Raw genomic sequence first — 20,258 nt, forward strand, 5'->3', positions numbered from 1 at the left:
TAATTGCAAGGGGTCTGAGAAATGTGGAGTAGATAGAGTGATTGGTAAATAACATTATCTTTGCTGCAGGGGACACTCTTGGCATTTAAAGGCAGAGGCAGAGAGTTTAAAATATCGTGCAAAGTATTAGAGAGTTCTGCATAGGGGACAATGAAGAACTATTCAATCCACAATTCCTATAATGATCTCCTTGAGAAATACTACTGTTGGGTATACACTTTGGAGCTCGGTTACTGGGCTCTGGGACATACACACATCTACTTTCGCAAGATGATACCAAGTTGTTTTTCAGGGTCGATGTACCGTTTTGCATTCACGTCAGTGTACAAGTGTTGTTTCTCCACATCTTCACCAACACTTTACTGATGTATAATTGACAACAATAAACTGCACATTTCAATTTTATAACTGTACACTCCAGTTAACACAGTTTGATAGCTGTATACCCCCATTAAACCATCACGGCAACCAAGATAGTGACCATGTTCATTATTCCCAGAAGTTTCCTCGTGTCCCTTTGTTCTCTTTTCCTCCCACCCTTTTATTTTCCTTTCCTCCCACCCTCTCCCACTCCTCTCCATCCCTAAGAAACCTTTTGCTTGATATCTGTCAATTTGTTTACACAGCATTTTTTAAAAAATCTTATTTTCTGTTTGGTTTATAGAAACACAGTTGGTTTTTGAGTATTGATCTTGAGTATTGATTTATCATCTTGCTAAATGTTCTGGTTTATTCTAATATGATGCCTGTAGGTTTTTTTGTTTACTGTATAGCTAATCATATAATATTCAAATGATGACAGGTTTCTTCCTTTTCTTTGTCTTACTGTTACGGGCAGGAAGATCTAGTACAGTGTTGAATAGAAACAGTAGATACTTATCAATGATCCTTTTTTTTTTCTTTTTTTTTTTTTGAGACAGAGTCTGTCTCTGTCACGCAGGCTGGAGTGCAGTGGTGCATTCTTGGTTCACTGCAACCTCTGTCTCCCGGGTTCAAGCCATTCTCCTGCCTCAGCCTCCCGAGTAGCTGGGACTACAGGCGCATGCCACCACACCCAGCTAATTTTTGTATTTTTAGTAGAGACTGGGTTTCATCATGTTGACCAGGCTGGTCTTCTGACCTCAGGTGACCCCCCTGCCTCGGCCTCCTAAAGTGCTGGGATTACAGGTGTGAGCCACCGCACCTGGCTCCTTATCAATGATCTTGAGAATGATATCTCATCATTAACATTGAAGTTTGCTTTAGATGTTTGATAAATACCCTTGGTCAGTTTAAGTGAGTTTTTATTTTCTGAGTTTGCTGAGAATTTTTATCCTTCATTTCAGCCTGAATGAAGTTACTAACAGCTTTTTCTGCAACTGTGGGGATAATAGTATGGGTGTCTTTAATCCGTTAATGTGATTAATGGTTTTATAGTTCTAATTACGTTAAACTGTCTTTCTTTATCTGAGGTAAATTCAACTGGTTCTTTTTTTTTTTTTTTTTTTTGAGGCGGAGTCTTGCTGTGTTGCCCAGGCTGGAGCACACTGGCACAATATCAGCTCACTGCATCCTCCACCTCCCGGGTTCTAGCGATTCTCCTGCCTCAGCCTCCTGAGTACCTGGGATTACAGGCATGCACCACCACGCCCGACTAATTTTTGTATTTTTAGTAGAAGTGGGGTTTCACCATGTTGGCCAGGCTGGTCTCAAACTCCTGACCTCAAATGATTCGCCTGCCTCAGCCTTCCAAAATATTGGGATTATAGGGGTGAGCCACCGTGCCCGGCCTTGTTCTTGATACATATATATATTTTTAAATTACTGGGTTTTCTAAAATAAATAATTAATTAATTAAAAGGCTGGGAATGGTGGCTGATGCCTGTAATCCCAGCACTTGAGAGGCTGAGGCGGGTTGATCACGAGGTCAGGAGTTCAAGACCAGACTGGCCAAGATGGTGAAACCCTGTCTTTACTAAAAATACAAAAATTGGTGGCGCAGTGGCAGGCGCCTGTAATCCCAGTTACTTGGGAGGCTGAGGCAGGAGAATCGCTTGAACCTGGGAGGCAGAGGTTGCAGTGAGCTGAGATTGTGCCACTGCACTGCAGCCTGGGCAACAGAGCAAGACTCCATCTAAAAATAAATAAATAAATAAATAAATAAATAAATAAAAATTACTGGATTTTGATGCAACATTTTGTTCAAGATAAATCTTTATGACCGTGGTTACCTGTAAGTTTCCTTTCTGTTACTGTTCTCATGTGGGTCTTGGTTATACTATCCTCATAGAATGGGTTGGGGTGTTTTCCTTCATTTTTTTGTTTGCTGGATGAGTTTGCATGAGTTTGGATTGATCTATTTTTTGAAACTTTGGTAAAAGTTACCTGTAAAGCTATATCGGCCTGATTTTTTTTGAGACATTAAAAAAAATAAACTTCTATATTTTAAATGGTTATATAGGGGCCAGGCATGGCTCATGCCTATAATCCCAGCACTTTGGGAGGCCAAGGCTGTAATCCCATCTACTCAAGAGGTTGAGATAGGAGAATTGCTTGAACTCGGAAGGCGGAGTTTGCAGTGAGCTAAGATTGCACCACTGCACTCCAGCCTGGGCAAGGAGTGAAATTCCGTCTCAAAAAAAAAGTTATAGGACTATTCAATTTTTGTTTTGTTTTGTTAACACTGGATTTTACTCCATTGTCCAGGCTGGAGTGCAGTGGTATAGTTACTCCACACTATAGCCTTGACCTCCCCAGGCTTGGGCGATTTCCCCACTTTAGACTTCTGAGTAGCTATAGGACTACAAGGTGTGCGCTGCCACACCCCGCTAACTTTTGTTTTTCTGTTTTTTGTAGAGATAAGGTTTTGCCATGTTGCACAGGTTGATCTCCAACTCCTGGGCTCAAGCGATCTGTCCCTCTAGGTCTCCCGAAGTGCTGGGATTACAAGTGTGAGCCTGTACCTGGCTGATCGGACTATTTAGGCTTTTGGTTTTTCTTTATTTAGTAGTATTGTTAAAACATATTTTTTCTAAGAATTTGTCACAAAATTGTTCATAATATTCTCTTCTTAATCTCTGGCGAATCTGTAGCTGTGTCACCCTTTTTATTGTTAATTGTTAATATTATTTATAAGTGTCTCTGCTCTCTTTTTCTTGCCAGAGGATGTATCCATTTTTCTTGCCAGAGTATTTATCAATTGTACTAGTTTTCTTGAAGAATCAGTATTTTGCTTTGTTAATGTTTTCTCTTACATATTTGGTTTTCATTTCACCAATTGCTAGTTTTTATCATAGCCTTCTTTCAATTTTGGATTTATTCAATTTGGAGGTTTGATTTTATTTTTTTCCTTCCAAGTTTTTTTTTTTTTTGTGGAGACAGAGTCTTGCTCTGTCACCCAGGCTGGATCTCAGCTCACTGCAACCTCTGCCTCCTGGGTTTAAGCAATCCTCCCACCTCAGCCTCCCCAGTAGCTGGGACTACAGGCACCCACCACCGCTCCTAGCTGTAAGGTTTTTTTTGTATTTTTAGTAGAGAGGGGTTTTACCATGTTGACCAGGCTGGTCTCGAACTCCTGACCTCAGGTGATCCACCTGCCTTGGCCTCCCAAAGTGGTGGGATTACAGGCGTGAGCCACCACGCCCAGGCTTCCTTCCAAGTTCTTAAGGTGCATGCCGAGCAAATTAATGTTCTACCTTCTTTTCCAATATGACTATCAAAAGATACACGAGTTCAATTGAAAAAAATATATATATATAAATTTCCCTTTGTATATCTTCTTTTATTGCAACATACAGATTTTGATATGTAGTTTTTCTAGAATTATTTAGTTCTAAGCGTTTTAAAATTTTGGTTGTAATTTCTCCTTGCACCTGTGAGTTGTTTAGAAGTTTGTTATTAAGTTTCCAAACATAGAAGTTTGTATAATGTTACTTTTGGTGTGTATTTTTCCCCTTGTGAAGAACTTACAAGGAGTGGAAATTTGATTTGACTGTATTTCACTGCATCATTAGGACTTGAAAGTTCTCATGGTAGGGTTTTATTACAGGTTAATTTCAGTTTAACAGTAATGTTTTCAATACTTATTTAATATGCTTGAAGACTTCTTAAGTAAAAATTCCTAAGTAAAATCTTAAGTAAAAATTCTAAGAGGAAGTAAGAACCCCAGCACCCTATTGTGAGGTTAGAAGAATAAGAAAGGGAGTCTGGACTAATTTTAAACAGAAAGAGGAGAATTTCACTGTGGTGGGGAAATATAGTAAAGATAAAACTCCCCTTTTTTTGGTTTCTTTGTAATTCAAATTGGGTGATCATATGCAGGAACTTAGTTCTCATTAATGAGTAACATATATAGGGAAACATGCAAATCCATGCAGGCTCCTTGATCAGAGGCATAGTTAGTGAAATACATCAGTGGTTCTGCTGTCTGACTTGTTTCTGCTTCTCTCTGTTTGCTTTTATAGGTAGAAGAAGTGAAAAAGCACCAACACTGTTTAGCATTTAGCTCCTCTGGACCCCAAAGCCAGACTTACTACATTTGCTTTGATACTTTCACAGAATACTTAAGGTGGCTGCGACAAGTCTCCAAGGTAAGCAAGCACTTAATCCAGGAATCCACTCAGCTTCTAGCTGGCTACAAAGTTCCTTTCTGCTTTAGCTGGGTCTAAAATATGGTTAGTTACACACACTTTTTTTTTCCTCCCCAGATACTGCCAGTGATTAGCAATTTTTAGTTTTTTAAAAACTAATTTTGCCTGAAAAGTGGCTTTTTAAAAATTGTTTTTTACTTGCCCAGTTTATACTTAAAAATAAATTGGTCTGTAAACAGGCATTACTATCTTAATGTTGTAGATAAAAAACATGAGATTGGGAATATTTGAGGGACTGACCCAGGCTAAGACAACTATAAAACCACAAAATACCCAGAGAATTGTTACAAATTTCCCTTCTTTCTCTGACTGTTTTTTCATATAAATAGTCTAATATTATACCATCTCCCCTTCACCTTTATTCTGCCTTTTCAGTGATTTAATTTTTTATCTTATTTTGGCCATTTTATATTCCTCTGATTTAATAAGATCACCATGTCCCATGAAATAATATATAGTACTTTTGGCCAGGCACACTGGCTCACTCCTGTAATCCCAGCACTTTGGAAGGCTGAGACAGGCAGATCACTTGAGTTCAGGAGTTTGAGACCAGCCTGGCCAAAATGGTGAAACCCCATCTCTACTGAAAATACAAAAAAATTAGCCAGGCATGATGGTACGCACCTGTAGTCCCAGATACTCGGGAGGCTGAGGCACGAAAATTGCGAACTGGGAAGGTGGAGGTTGCAATGAGCCGAGATTGCACCATTACACTACAGCCTTGGTGACAGAGTGAGACTCTGACTTAAAAAAAATATATATATGTATATATATAATATATAATTATATATAATATATATTTTATAATATATATATAATATCTAGTGCTTTTGTGTTTAATGTAAACCAGAATCACATTATAAATAAGACAAATAAATGCTGATATTTCAGGTAACCTGTGTAAGAATGTTTTTATATCTCATTTAGAGAATTAAGTGTAAAATAATGGGGTGGATTGCAGTCCTTAGTGCCTTGGTTTGGGTGTTGTTTTTGAAATGACAAAATCTCTCTAGGGTGCCAGGAGCATTACAATGGAATATGCTTTCATATTTTTGAATTGGTAATTTAACTTGTTATCCAAGTTCAGTGTGATTCAGATTGCTGTGTGATGTAATTATTTGTCAAGTGAATGAGTAAGGGAATAACTTTGGAAAACAGTTAAGAGAAAATTTGAGAACAGTATCTAGAAAATCATTTTGAAATACTGGCCACATTTGAATTACCAGGTAAAAACCATTGCCTGATGATGAGATATCATTTAGGAGAGTTGGTTTCTCTTCCTTTTAGAGAAGAAGCAATGGGTAGAGAGTTTCGGTTGACAGGGCTTAGAAAATTCTCTCAACCTAATAGACAAATGGAGGTTCTAAATGTGTAAGGCAGCACTCCTGCAGGAAAAAGTAGGGAAGAGGACCCTTGTCCTTCACATTCACATGTAGAATTAATGTGATATTAGAAGTATACTTGTCTGGTTTTAAAATTATTCATATGTTTACAAATGTGAAGAGATGAGGAGATATTAAATACCATTGGGCTTTTATATTTATAATTTATCATTTTTATTGTGCTTTTGTATGTATTTATATCAAAGTGGTTTTATGGGTTGAAAGCAGTGAGTCAATTGCCTACGCTCTGCTTTATTCAGAATAAAATGCCTAACTGGGATCAAAGTGCAGCACATTTCTTTCTGTATAGAGATGTTGATATTTTAAATCAACTTTTAAATTATTAACTTTTTCTTTATTTTGGAATACTTTTATAATTACAGAGAAGTTGCAAAGATAGTACAGAGAGTTCTCAAACATAGTTTCCCAACCCCCTCACTCAGTTTAGCAGATGTATTACCACAATATATCTCTCAAGTATAAGAAACCATCATTAGTACATAACTCTGAACTAACCTGTGGAATTTATTTTTTTGTTTTTGTTTGAGACAGAGCCTTGCTGTGTCATCCAGGCTGGAGAGCAGTGGCACGATCTTGGGTCACTACAACCTCCGCCTCCTGGGTTCAAGCAATTCTCCTACCTCAGTCTCCTGAGTAGCTGAGATTAAAGGCATGTGCCCATGCCTGGCTAATTTTTGTATTTTTAGTAGAGATGGGGTTTCATTATGTTGGCCAGGCTGGTTTTGAACTCCTGACCTCAAGTGATCCGCCTGCCTTGACCTTTCAAAGTGCTGGGACTATAGGCGTGAGCCACTGCGCCTGGCCTTTGTTTGGATTTCACTAGTTTTTCCATTGCCTTTTTTCTGTTTCAAGATCTAATTCAAGATACCACATTGCATTTGATTGTCGTGTCTCTTTTGTCTCCTCTAGTGTGTGACAGTTTTTCACTTTTCTGTTTTTCTCTCTTTTTTTTTTTTTTTGAGATGGAGTCTCGCTCTGTCGCCCAGGCTGGAGTATAATGGGACGGTCTTGGCTCACTGCAACCTATGCCTCCTGGGTTCAAGCAATTCTCCCATCTCAGCCTACTGAGTAGCTTTGACTACAGGCACGTGCCACCATACCCGGCTAATTTTTTGTGTTTTTAGTAGAGACGGGGTTTCACTATGTTGGCAAGGCTAGTGTCCAACTCCTGACCTCAGGATCCGCCTGCTTAGGCCTACCAAAGTGCTGGGATTACAGGTGTGAGCCACTGCACCTGGCTTACTTTTCTGTGTTTTTCATGACCTTGACAGTTTTGAGGAATACTGATGAGGTATTCCTCAAAAGTGCTGAAATGCCCTGCAGTTGTATGTAGACAGTAATTCACACACATTTACATATACAGCATACATTTTATACTTAAAATAAGTGGAGCTGAGTATTTCCAAGAGGGCAGAGGGACTTTGATTTGATTATCTTAGATTACTGGTATTGACTACAACTAATTAGAATAAGACCTTCTTTCCTTTTAGAAAGGCTTTGATTAGAGAAGCTGTGTAGTGTTGGGGTCAAGAGTTTGAGTTTCAAAGTAAGGCAGGCATGGATTCCACCATTTCCTAGCCATGTGGCTATATCTAAGTTCCAAGTTTTAAACTTTTTCATCTAATAATGGGAATAATAATAATAATAGTACTTACCTTTTAGGGCTTATTTGAGATATGCATATGATAGATTTATACTGGCACATAGTAAGTGAGTAGAACTAACTAACTCAATAAAATAATTTTATGATGGTCATCCTTGATGGGTCAAATAATATTTTAAAGTATTATCTATTTGTATGTGTATTTTCAGCAGATAAAGACACGGGTCTTAGTTTGTCTGAACAAGTTACCTTTTGCTGCTCTTAACAACCATGGCAGCCTTTTGGGGAAAGGATGGCAGACATTGGGGAAATGATTTCCTCCTGAGAAGTTGGGGTGGGGAACAGAGGGTGATACATTTTAGTAAATGCAGACTTTCTTTTTTTTTTTTTTTGAGATGGAGTCTTGCTCTGTCGCTGAGCCTGGAGTGCAGTAGTGTGATTTTAGCTCACTGCAACCTCCGTCTCCCGGGTTCAAGCAATTCTCCCACCTCAGCCTCCTGAGTAGCTGGGATTACAGGCGTGCGCCACCATGCCGGGCTAATTTTTTTGTATTTTTAGTAGAAACGGGATTTCACCATGTTGGCCAGGCTGGTCTTGAACTCCTGACCTCAGATGATCCGCCTGCCTCGGCCTCCCAAAGTGCTGGGATTACAGGCGTGAGCCACCGTGCCTGGCCTAGTAAATGCAGATTTTCAATACAGTACTTTTCCCTTCTCCAATTTTAAAAACCAGGTATATATTTCAAAAATGTTTAGCAGTTACAGTTGGTGAATTAAGGACAAATGAATTGTAAAGGACTGATTAAAAGAGGTTAGATATTATAAAAGAAATGGGTGAAGGAACTCCCTGTTTGGGTTTGAATCCTATGTAAAACATGGCCACACCCTTCTTTAAGCATTATGTGTCGAGGATAATCTTTTGATAATGTCTTTTCCTTTTTAACCTAGCATCTAGGGAGAGTAGACTAGAATCTCGCTCCATTTGGGAATATATGCCTACAGGGAATTTGACATGGATAAGGCTGATTGTTACAAGCTCCTTCAGCTTCCAGTTTCCCCCTTCAATTGTCATCTGCTCTTCTTCCTATGTAGGTATTAGGAAGTTATATCATTTAGTAACACTCACTGTTACTATGGAAATGTTTAGTTTCTTTTCTTCATATTGAGAAACAAAACATTCTCAGAATGGATAGTCTTTACATCTTGATGTTTAGATAAGGATTCATTTTGATAAGGACCTAAAAGAAAAACAAACCAACAACAGAAACAAAAGTTTCTGATTATTAGTAACTGTCCCCACTGCAGAGTAGGAGGGCAAAAAGAAACAAATTTCCATTATTTTAAAATTAAAATGAATTAAGGAAGTAATTTAAAAGGAAAGTTCTTTATTTTCAGTTTATTTTTCTGGATTTTCAGCTACAAGAGAAATGTTATTTTTTGTTCTAATTTGTTTCATTTGATTTTGGGAAAATTTATAGTTTATTAATCAGATGTGTTCTACCAAGATAGGCTTTTATATACTTATTATTTTTAAACTTTAGCACTTAATATTGCTTACCAAAATAATACCCAAGGCAATCTCTTTAGAGTTTTTATTTTGGATGTGTATTAGTGGTAGACACTGTGGGAGAGCTCTTTTGGGAGGATTACTATATTGGTTGTAAATTCATTCCTAAAATATTAATGCACAGCATGCTGTAAAAATTGAGTAAACCTCCTATTATATACAGTGTAAAAAACGGCTCTGTTTGTTCAACATAGGTACATGTATCCAGCATGTTTTCAAAGTGGTTAGAGGGGCAGTGATGTGAAAAGGCTACGGCTAAGCTGAGGGAATAACAAGAACGTGCAGAAGAGCTCCTATCAGATATATGAGTAACTTGATGGAAATGCTGACCTGGATATCCATCTTGATGGTCCACTTTTTAAAGTGCATTCATTGTGGATATGTTGATTGATCCTGTGAATTCTTTTCAAAGTTAGGCTTTCATGTGAATCTGTAGCATGTCTTAGTTTTAATTTAAAAGTTTAGTGACTTCTGTAACACCATATCATTCTACTTTAAAGTCTGCTTCTTGGCCGGGCGTGGTGGCTCACACCTGTAATCCCAACACTGTGGGAGGCTGAGGCAGGCAGATCACCTGAGGTTAGGAGTTCAAGACCAGCCTGGCCAACATGGTCTCTACAAAAAATACAAAAATTAGCTGGGCATGATGGCGGGTGTCTGTAATCCCAGCTACTCAGGAGGCTGAGGCAGGAGAATCGCTTTTGAACCCAGGAGGCGAAGGTTGCACTGAGCCAAGATTGCGCCACTGCGCTCCAGCCTGGGCGACAGAGCAAGATTTCATCTCAAAAACAAATAAATAAATAAAATAAAAATAAAGTATTTTTCTTTATTCCATGGAAGATTAAAAGTGGATTCAGGTCAGTGACTTAGTGTTGTGTCCCTTTTTTTCTTACTCTTTATTACAGAAAATATCAAATATTCTGAAGTAGAGATAATTGTGTAGTAACCCCCACACACCTGTGACCTGGCTTCCACAGTTACCATCTCCTGGCCAGTGGGCTATCGGTATGCTCCCTTTCTCTCTGGATTATTACAAAGCAAACCCCAGACATTATTTCACTCACAACTATTTTCACATGTGTGTATAACTCTAGAAGATGAGGACTCTTCTTACAATTACTCTTTTTACAACACCATTATCTATGTGTGTGTGTTTTTTAAAGAATGGACAGTTCAGATAAAGATTAGAGGGTTGATTCAGGTACCTTATTCCTGAAATAGTGATGTAGCATGTGGTACTCAAGAAAATATGCAACACTTGTGGAAAAGGGCATATTGTGAGCTATGCTTTTAACTTTTTATTAGACAGATGGAATGCTCTCCAATATTGATTAGCTAGATGAAAATGAGAACAGTTTACTACATGGCACATTTCTAAGTTCAGCATTTTGAATCTGAATAGTAACATGACTGAATTGAAAGTGATGGAGCCCTGCAGTTAGGGACACGATGTCTAATCTTAGGCATTTTATCTTCAACATTGTCCCAGTTCTCTTGTGTAGGGAAAAGGAAAAGGCACAGCATGACCTCTTCCAAGGACCTCAAACCTGGCCAGTTTAGTTGGTTATAACATGGTGACGATGAAAACAGCATGGTAAATTCAGGTCTCCTGGAGGGCCATGAACCTGTCTACATGTCTCTTTCTCTGTGTTGATCAGTGGCTGACAGTTGCAGGTGACTGTGACTGTCACAGTCGTTATCTCTCCTGCTGTGTAGCTCTCAGTATTAACCATAGTGTTTAATTCTAGGCCATTGACTTGAGGGAAAAAGTCATTGCAGTGAACTTCTGGTTGCCGTGATTTGAGTGCACCCTAAACATGCACAGTGTAGGCAAATCAGAGCCACATTTCATGCTAAACGATCCCATGAAATGATGAGCAAACATCACCCTTTTAAAAAAGAGTAAGACACATGGTGAATCACAATTGAACTTCTGGTTTCATTTGCTTAAAAACAGTGTCTTACTGTCTAGATTTTACTCAAGGAATACTTAACTAATCAATTGAGTCAAATCATTCTAGTATAACAAGATTGAGGTTTCCAACATATCGATTTGTGTTATTAGGTGTAATTACAAGGAACCCTTTAATATGACTTAGACATCTTTTACCCATATTTTGCCTCTTAACTTGAAGTGTAGTTCAGGAAGTCTGCTGCCTTTTGTTAGCATGGTCTGCCACTTGTCCTTTAGGGATTGTGCTGTAGTTTGTAACTTTGAGGTTGTAATGATAAGAAGCTTTGCTATCAATACTGTTCTACTGAGGAGTCAAGGGCTTTTCTGGAAACCCTCAATTCACATTTAACACTCATTTTTTTGGATGAAGAATCAATGGCCCTTTGATCTAACAAGACTACCATAGAATCTAAATGGAATGAAGGGGCTGGGTGCAGTGGCTTACACCTGTAATCCCAGCACTTTGGGAGGCCAAGGCAGGTCGATCACCTGAGTTCAAGACCAGCCTGGCCAAGAAGGTGAAACCCCGTCTCCACTAAAGATACAAAAAAAAATTAGCCAGGCATGGTGGCAGGTGCCTGTAATCCCAGCTACCTGGGAGGCTGAGGCAGGAGAATCGCTTGAACTCAGGAGGTAGAGGTTGCAGTGACCCAAGATGGTGCCATGCACTCCAGCCTGGGCAATGAGAGCAAAACTCCATCTCAAAAAAAAAAAAAGATGATAATAAATGGAACTGTGAGTCTGAATGACGTGAATCCTGAGAAGATTGCTGTTGTACCAATTCTGTAGTGACAAGAAAAGTTTGTGAGAAAAGTTTGGAAATTTAGTATATGAGTTAGTATATGAGATATTTGGGTATAGGAAGACTTCAAGGAGGCAGTGGGCAAGCTGAGTCTTTTAAGGATAAATAGGTGTTCACCATGAAGACAAGAAAAGTAAATTCATTTCAGGAAGGATAGGTCAAGTATGTGCAGAGGCAGTTTGCAAAGATATCCTGTAAAGATCATATCACACATGTCTGAGAAGTGTGAAAAAAAAAAAAAAAGCTAAAGTAAATGAATGCTGGCCAGTAAGTTTCCTGCTAGTTCCATTTCATTTTCTTGTAGAAATATGACTGTAAGTTACCCAGTATTATAATTAACTTTCCAATATAGTAATGGATTTGTTATATAAAAAATTACATTATGGAATCTTTGTTACAGTTAGAAAGCAACAGTCTATGAAGTTAGAGAACTTAGAACTTCTTTGAATTTAGGGAGAAGGTAACATTTTGGATTGTATTAAGTTTTTGTTACACATAAAATTAAGTTAGTAGAAAATAATAGAATGATCTCTTTACAGATATAATTATGCTTCATCTATACCTGTCTTATTTCCTCACTGCTAATCCCTTCTATTCCTTTTTTTTTTTTTTTTTTTCCTGTAGCGGCTCTTGTTTCTGAAATCCTAGTTAATATATTCCTGAAGAAGAGGTTTTCACTTCAATTCTAAAGTTGTTTCAGTTTAGAACTATTTAATTTTATTTTCTCTAAAGTTTTATAATCCAGTTTTAAACAAATGGCAAAGATACCTAGTTTGCTTATTGTCTCATAACAAAAGAAGCGTGTTTTTGTGAAGCAGTGCTCATTTGTATAATTAGACTATTACCATTTTAAATGCATCCCATGTACCTTCCATCTTCCTTCCTCCTGTCTTCTCATCTCTTCCCCCTTCTTTCTCCAGCCGTGTTGGAATTAGCTGTTGTTGTTCTCACTGTCCAGCAAGGAGAGATGGGGAGAGGGAGGGAGGAAAGAGAGGACTCTTCTGTCTTTTCTTTGTGCCAGGCACTAGGCTCCATGTGGATTGCCAGGACCTCAGCAAATGGAAACGTGTTCCTCATGTGTTCTTGGTGGAACTCTGGAAAATTTTTCCCAGGAAACCTTAAAGAAGTTTGGTTGGGGTCTGTACTTCTGTTATTAGTACTTGCGGGTTTGATCTGTATAATGTTATCTTTAATAAAATAACTTCTAGGGCTCAAGGGAGGAACTTACAGCTGCATTTTAAAGTTGTAAAATGTTGTTTTAATATTGGTAAGGGCCCTTGTAAGGTAGTTGACAAGAAGCGAATATTAATATTAACTGCAGTTTTCTAAAATAATTGTGCTACCAGTTATTTGACATTTTCTTTGAAAGCATTCTTTAGTTTAACCTTGAATTCTAGTCTTCAACAACAAACGACTCTTAGTTCAGAGACTTAAGATTTGGAAAAGACCAGACTCTCACACCATCCCACCCATGTCCGTAGGCATTTCCAACATCTGTAGTGTCTGATGTGACAGTTTTTCCTTATAAGTGAGCTGAAGTCTGTTTCCTCTAGCTTTGACTCATTGACCTGAATTTTTCTATCAGGTAAAACGCAAGAAAATACGACTCCCTTTCCTATTTAATAACCTCTCAATATTGTTGAGTTACCAGGATCTGTGCCCTTGCACTGCCCTGTCTGCTCCTTAGCAGTCTATTTTCAGCAGAAGTATCCCTGGCAATTCCAACAATTCCTTCTGTTGCTTGGTTCTCAGATACTTTATCTCATAGATTTTTTTCTGGGTGCTCTGATTTGTTGACATCCTTGCAGATCTCATCTGATCAGCACAGAGTATGTGACCGTTATTTTCCTTGCTTTAGACATTATGTCCAAAGTGAATTAGTTACCCATTTATTTGTGAGGTCAGCCCTAAAAGAAAATATTTTTGCTCTTTTCCTCCCTCAACTTGTTGACATATTTTCTAAACAATATAATTATTTACTGTACCAAATTGATGCTATAGTGACAACAATAATGCACATAGTAATAAGTAACATTTTGGTAACTTTTACCATTTGGCAAGCACTGTTCAAGATACTTTGTAGTAGCCCTGTGAAGTAGGTGCTGATAACAATTCTATGAGGTTGGTTTTTTGTTGATTTTTTTTTTTTTTTTTTTTTGAGACAGGGTCTCACTCTGTCGCTCAAGCTGCTGTGCAGTGGCATGATTACAGCTCACTGCAGGCTTTGACCTTCCAGGCTCAAGTGATCCTCCCACCTCAGCCTCCCGAGCAACTGGAACCACAGGCATGCGCCACCACTCCCAGCTAATTTTTGTATTTTTTGTAGAGACGGGGTCTTGCCATGTTGCCCAGGCTGGCCTTGAGCTCCTGGGCTGAAGCAGTCCTCCCACCTTGGCCTCCCAAAGTACTGGGATGACAGGCACAAGCTACTGCGCCCAGCCTGTGGTTGATTTTTAATATCAGAAGATAATATGTCTTAGATATTATTATCCCCATTTTGCAGATGAGGGAACTGATATATAAAGCATTCAATTACTGCTTTATGCATTAAGTTCTACTACCTTACTCCTTTTACTTATTTGTACTTCCAGTGTTTTACAGTGGTTGGAAGGGACCGAAAACAAAGATTTAAATAATAACTAAGATTTACTGAAAATATCTCAATAAAGTACTTTATATACAGAGTTGGCAGCAGAATCCAGGCAGCCCAGTACTATGACAAAAGGTAGTTTCTCAGGCAGTCTATTTATTGGAGTATGCTGCTAAAAGACACTTGAGCATAGTCACTCTACATTGCTCATTGATCTTCTTAAATGATGACCAAGAGTTAAGAAATCTGAGATGCTTTCTGAGTCATTCAAAGCAGACTGAACTGTTTTCAATGGTGAGGGAACTACTGTTGTCTGATTCTTTGCAAACTGGTCAAATATTGATATATCAGGAATTTAGCGTATATGATTAACCAGATATCTGTATCTGGTCATGTTATATTTTAAAGTTAAATTCTTTTAATCTGAGAGTTTAGCCCAATTTAAATATATATCTACCAGGCGGCCGGGCACGGTGGCTCATGCCTGTAATCCCACCACTTTGGGAAGCTGAGGCGGGTGGATCACCTGAGGTCAGGAGTTCGAGACCACCCTGGCCAACATGGTGAAACCCCATCTCTACTAAAAATACAAAAATTAGCCAGGCGTCGTGGCACATGCCTGTAATTCCAGCTACTCAGGAGGCTGAGGCAGGAGAGTTGTTTGAACCCGGGAGGCGAAGCCAAGATCGCACCATTGCACTCCAGCCTGGGTGATAGATTGAGATTCTGTCTCAAAAAAAAAAAAAAAAAAAAAAATCTACCAGGCATGGTGAATGGTGGTTCATGCCTGTAATCCCAACAGTTTGGGAGGCTGAGTGGGGAAGATCACTTGAGGCCAGGAGTTCAAGGCAAGCCTGGGCAACATAGCAAGGCCCTGTCTCTACAAAAAAAAAAAAAAAAAAAAAAAATTTATATATATATATATATATATATATATATATATATATATATATATATATATCCTTTAAAGTTTAGTTCCCATTACGTACTTAGGATTTTTTGAGTCCCCAGTATTTTTAACCCAGAGTATTAAATTTTCTACACCTACTCCGAAGGGTTAAATTCTTCTACCCACTGGTCTAATTTATTATTTTATAAAGTAGGAAGTAGTGGAGCAATTGAAAAAACAATCTATGAACTCTGTATTAAACATACTGAACCTTGTATATTAGACTTGGAAATTAAACATCAATTTTTTTTTTTTTGTATTTAGAAACAAAACAGGCCGGGTGCGGTGGCTCACGCCTGTAATCCCAGCACTTTGGGAGGCCGAGGCAGGTGGATCACAAGGTCAGGAGTTTGAGACCAGCCTGGCCAACATGGTGAAACCCTGTCTCTACTAACAATACAAAAATTAGCTGGGTGTGGTGGCAGGCGCCTGTAATCCCAGCTACTCAGGAGGCTGAGGCAGGAGAATTGCTTGAACTCAGAAGGTGGAGGTTGCAGTGAGCTGAGATTGCGCTACTGCAATCCCAGATGGGTGACGGAGCAAGACTCCATCTCGCGGGGGCGGGGGGGAAAACAAGTAGTTCATTTCCAGTAGTAGAACCACTTGAATAGTATTTGTATTATGTATTTTAATAGAAAGCTAGAATGTAAGTTTTTTTGTGGTTCATTTCTCCTTTGTCAAGGCGATGACACCTTTGGGGGAATGCTGCCATGACGTTCAGAAACATTCTCAGGTAGTAACATTTTAAAGAGATTGTTTATACATATTTTGCCAATAAGGAACTGAGGAAGGAACTCTGAGTTCAGATTTGATCTCCACCCAAGCTGAACTCTATTTTTTTGTTGTTACTGAGAAACACAATGGGGTTTGTGTGTGTGGAAGGGAGATAACTGTTAGAGTGACACTGGTGGCTCATGATTTTGGAAAGCTGTTAGTGACATCTCCTCTGACCCTATACTGTTGCTTCTGACTCCTAAAGAGTCCACATTTTCACTTTTGGCCGCATGATGAGCTCACTGGACAAGTGCAGCAGAAGTGCCTGTGAATACATGGCTCATTTTGTCAAGGGAGGGGACTGTGTCGGCACTGATGCTGTCGACGTGGAGCTCTGAGGATTGTTCTTGGCCCTGTGTGTGCTCTTATGGCACTGCTGCATCCTCTTTAGTGAATTACAGTTATTTAGATGTGTGTGTCCTCAAGAGGCTAAGCTTTTGGAGACAAAGACTGCAGCTCTCCACTACCTGGTATAGTTCCTGGTTCATAAAAGGCAAATAACAAATGTTTATTGAATGATTCACTCAGGTTAGCTTGATGGCCCCGCGCATGCTGCCTCCTCATCCCCATCCCCTCACCTCTGCTGGCAAAGAGAGCTGAGGATACCTTGGAGGATCTCTTGGTCTGGAGTTCTCTTGATTGGCTTTTTAAATATTGTTATAGCTTGGTCCTTGAACAGTGAGCCAGGGATTTTGTTTTGTTTTGTTTTCTTCCCCAGCCTGCAGTTGTTTCCATACTCTTATTTTTGGGTCTTTTAACTATATTTTAACAGGTACCTCATAGCCTATCATTTTAAAATCATAGATCCTACCTCTCCCACATGCTCTTGCCCTCACAGAATACCATCTCTCATATTTATTTATTTATTTTTGAGATGGAGTCTTGCTCTGTCGCCTAGGCTGGAGTGCAGTGGTGCGATCTTGGCTCACTGCAACCTCCGCCTCCCGGATTCAAGAGATTCTCTTGCCTCAGTCTCCTGAGTAGCTGGGATTACAGGTGTGCGCCACCACACCCGGCTAATATTTGTATTTTTAGTGGCGACAGGGTTTCATTATGTTGGTCAGACTGGTCTCAAAGTCCTGACCTCATGATCTGCCTGCCTCGGCCTCCCAAAGTGCTAGGATTACAGGCGTGAGCCACTGCGCCCAGCCCATCTCTCATTTTTAACCTATTGATGATAGCCTGTCTGGATTTTCCTGTTGTATTCATTGATTTGCTATGTCATTACCTCGAATCATTTTAAATGTTGTATAATTTGCGTAATCTTTTTTCTTTTCTTTTTTTTTTGAGACAAGATCTCCCTCTGTTACCCATGCTGGAGGGCAGTGGCACAATCATAGTTCACTGCAGCCTCAAGCTTCTGGGCTCAAGGATTCCTCCCACCTCAGCCTCCCATGTAGCTAGGACTATAGGCACGTGCCACCACACCTGGCCAATTTTTAAATTTAATTTTGTAGAGATGGGGTCTTGCTGTGTTGTCTGGGCTGGCCTCAATCTCCTGGACTCAAGTGGTCCTCCCGCCTCAGCCTCCCAAAGTGTAGAAATTACAGGCATGAGTCACTGTGCCTGGCCCATATTTTATTGCTTATATATCTTTTTCCATCTCATTTAACCATTTAAGAAAAAGAAATGGTGAGATTCTGAAATTCCAGGTAGAATTTCATAAGTATAAAACTGGTAGCTTTGATATGCTTTTATTGGAACATTATGAAGATATATGATGTAATTAATTTTTATTTATTTATTTATTTATTTATTTTTTGAGATGGAGTCTCACTGTGTCACCCTGGCTGGAGTGCAGTGGCCCAGTCTCGGCTCACTGCAAGCTCCGCCTCCTGGGTTCATGCCATTCTCCTGCCTCAGCCTCCCGAGTAGCTGGGACTACAGGCGCCTGCCGCCACGCCCGGCTAATTTTTTGTATTTTTAGTAGAGACGGGGTTTCACTGTGTTAGCCAGGATGGTCTCGATCTCCTGACATCGTGATCTGCCCGCCTCGGCCTTCCAAAGTGCTGGGATTACAGGCGTGAGCCACCATGCCCGGCAGGTTGACAGCAGTCTTTCACTTCACACAAGCAAAATTATTTGTGGTATTTCAGCTGCTTTGACCAAGCCTTTTAGTCATTCTGGTTAATTTTGAGCATCCCATGCACATAAGAAGGATAAATACAACTTTACTAAAGTATAGAGGGGGCAAAATCATCACATTAATGTTACTGTGAACTTTCCCTTGCCTGTGAAAGACGATTATCCACTAACTGAACCAAGAAGAGTAATGGGAATGATGCAGAGTACTGTCCTCTTGCAAGGGAAGATGAGAATTTTGAAAGCGTGGCAGGGATAGGGTAAGGATAGGACAGATAGATTGGTTTACAAATGCAACCCAGCTACACTCAGAGGAGGGACGTTTTTGTCATAAGGGTCCTAATAATAGGCAAAGAAATGACTTAGGAAAGTGTCAAGCTGAGTTATGTGTTAGAAATATGTGGCCACCCATTGAGTCATCTGAAAATTTTGTTGTTCACATTAGCATTTTTTATAGTGCAGTGTTCTTTAGAGGAAATATTTTGAGGACCAAATGAACCCTCTTTCCCTTATGTATATTTACAAGTCATTTGGGAAAAAAAGAGACCACCTGAGCAGGTAGTTGGAAATTATGTTCATTTCGATGTATCTCTCAGGGTGTGTCCATCGTGGTAGAAAAGTCCCATTTAATTTACTAACTCAATTAGCCTTAATTTTTTTTCTTTTTTCTTTTTCTTTTTGTTCTTGTTTCGTTTTGTTTTTGAGATGGAGTCTCGCTGTTGTTGCCCAGGCTGGAGTGCGGTGGCGCAATCTTGGCTCCCTGCAACCTCTGCCTCTTGGGTTCAAGCGATTCTCCTACCTCAGCCTCCTGAGTAGCTGGGATTACAGGTGCCCACCACCCCACCCAGCTAATTTTTGTATTTTCAGTAGAGATGGAGTTTCCCCGTGTTGGCCAGGCTGGTCTCGAACTCCTGACCTCAGATGATCTGCCCCCCTCGGCCCCACAAAATGCTGGGATTACAGGCGTGAGCCTCTGCCCCCAGCCTGTTATTGTTAATACAGACTGAAACTGACTTTCTATGCCACAGTTACCTTCAACTGATCACAACTTGAATCTCTTCATTTGTAGTTCATTGATGGTCTGGCTAATTGCAGTTTATCCTTATAACTGCTCAACGACGAGAGCATTGGCTTACATCGTAGTCTTTTTTGTTTTATAGACTTTTATTGCTTGCAGTGGTAGACATTGCTGTGGGGATACTTGGTCTACAGAGCCTCTCCTGATTTTTTAAAATGAATAAAATGGTACTACTGCAGCAACTTGTTAAGGTGATCAGGGCAGGTCTATTAGTCTATAAGACAGGACTTAGTCTATTTTAGAGATAAGGAAACTTGAAGGACAGGTAAGCGAAGTGACTTATTCAAAGTCACGTTGCTAGTAAGTAGAACTGTTCCTACCTACCCCACATACTGTTAAGCTGGTGCCCTTTCTCCTGTATGTCAAGTTGTGTGGACCTCACCTTTGTGCCTTCAACTATCTTGTCTGTGGTTATTAGTACAGTAGCTTTTGCCAAAAGGAATTTATATTCTGAGATCGTTTAGAAGCTTTCTGTAACAGAGATTTGAGGCACTTTCTATATATGCCTGTTTCACTTCCCAAATATCTATAACCTCTTATACTTTTCCTGTAACCTTGAAAATTTTGATTAGGTGCTCACTGGATGACATCACTGTTGCCCAGCTGGATAAGTTGTGTGGGATTGGAGTGGGCAGAGCCTATGATGTCAAGGAATAATGCCCCATGGGGATTCACCCCTCCTCGGAAATCTGTATTTGGTCAGCAGATGGTCTCTACTGCTTCTCCCCAGGAGGACTCACTGTCTCTGACCACCTTGTCTTCATTTCTAAGGCTTAAACATATCCTGAGGAGTACATCTAATTTTCTTTGCTGTAGTTATGTTATTTTA

At 39.6% G+C, this 20,258-nt stretch overlaps 1 protein-coding gene across 1 annotated transcript in view; it reads left to right on the forward strand.

Annotated features, from left to right (window-relative positions):
• The window catches only part of PHLPP1 (PH domain and leucine rich repeat protein phosphatase 1), a 253,641-nt gene that overhangs the window by 118,770 nt on the left and 114,613 nt on the right, over positions 1-20,258 (forward strand). The window contains exon 3 of the mRNA XM_003827268.4: positions 4,443-4,568. Coding sequence (XP_003827316.2) covers positions 4,443-4,568 — 126 coding nt within the window. The remainder of the gene's footprint in view (positions 1-4,442; positions 4,569-20,258) is intronic.

Source organism: Pan paniscus, chromosome 17 (genome assembly GCF_029289425.2).
Source record: "Pan paniscus chromosome 17, NHGRI_mPanPan1-v2.0_pri, whole genome shotgun sequence".
NCBI lineage: Eukaryota > Metazoa > Chordata > Mammalia > Primates > Hominidae > Pan > Pan paniscus.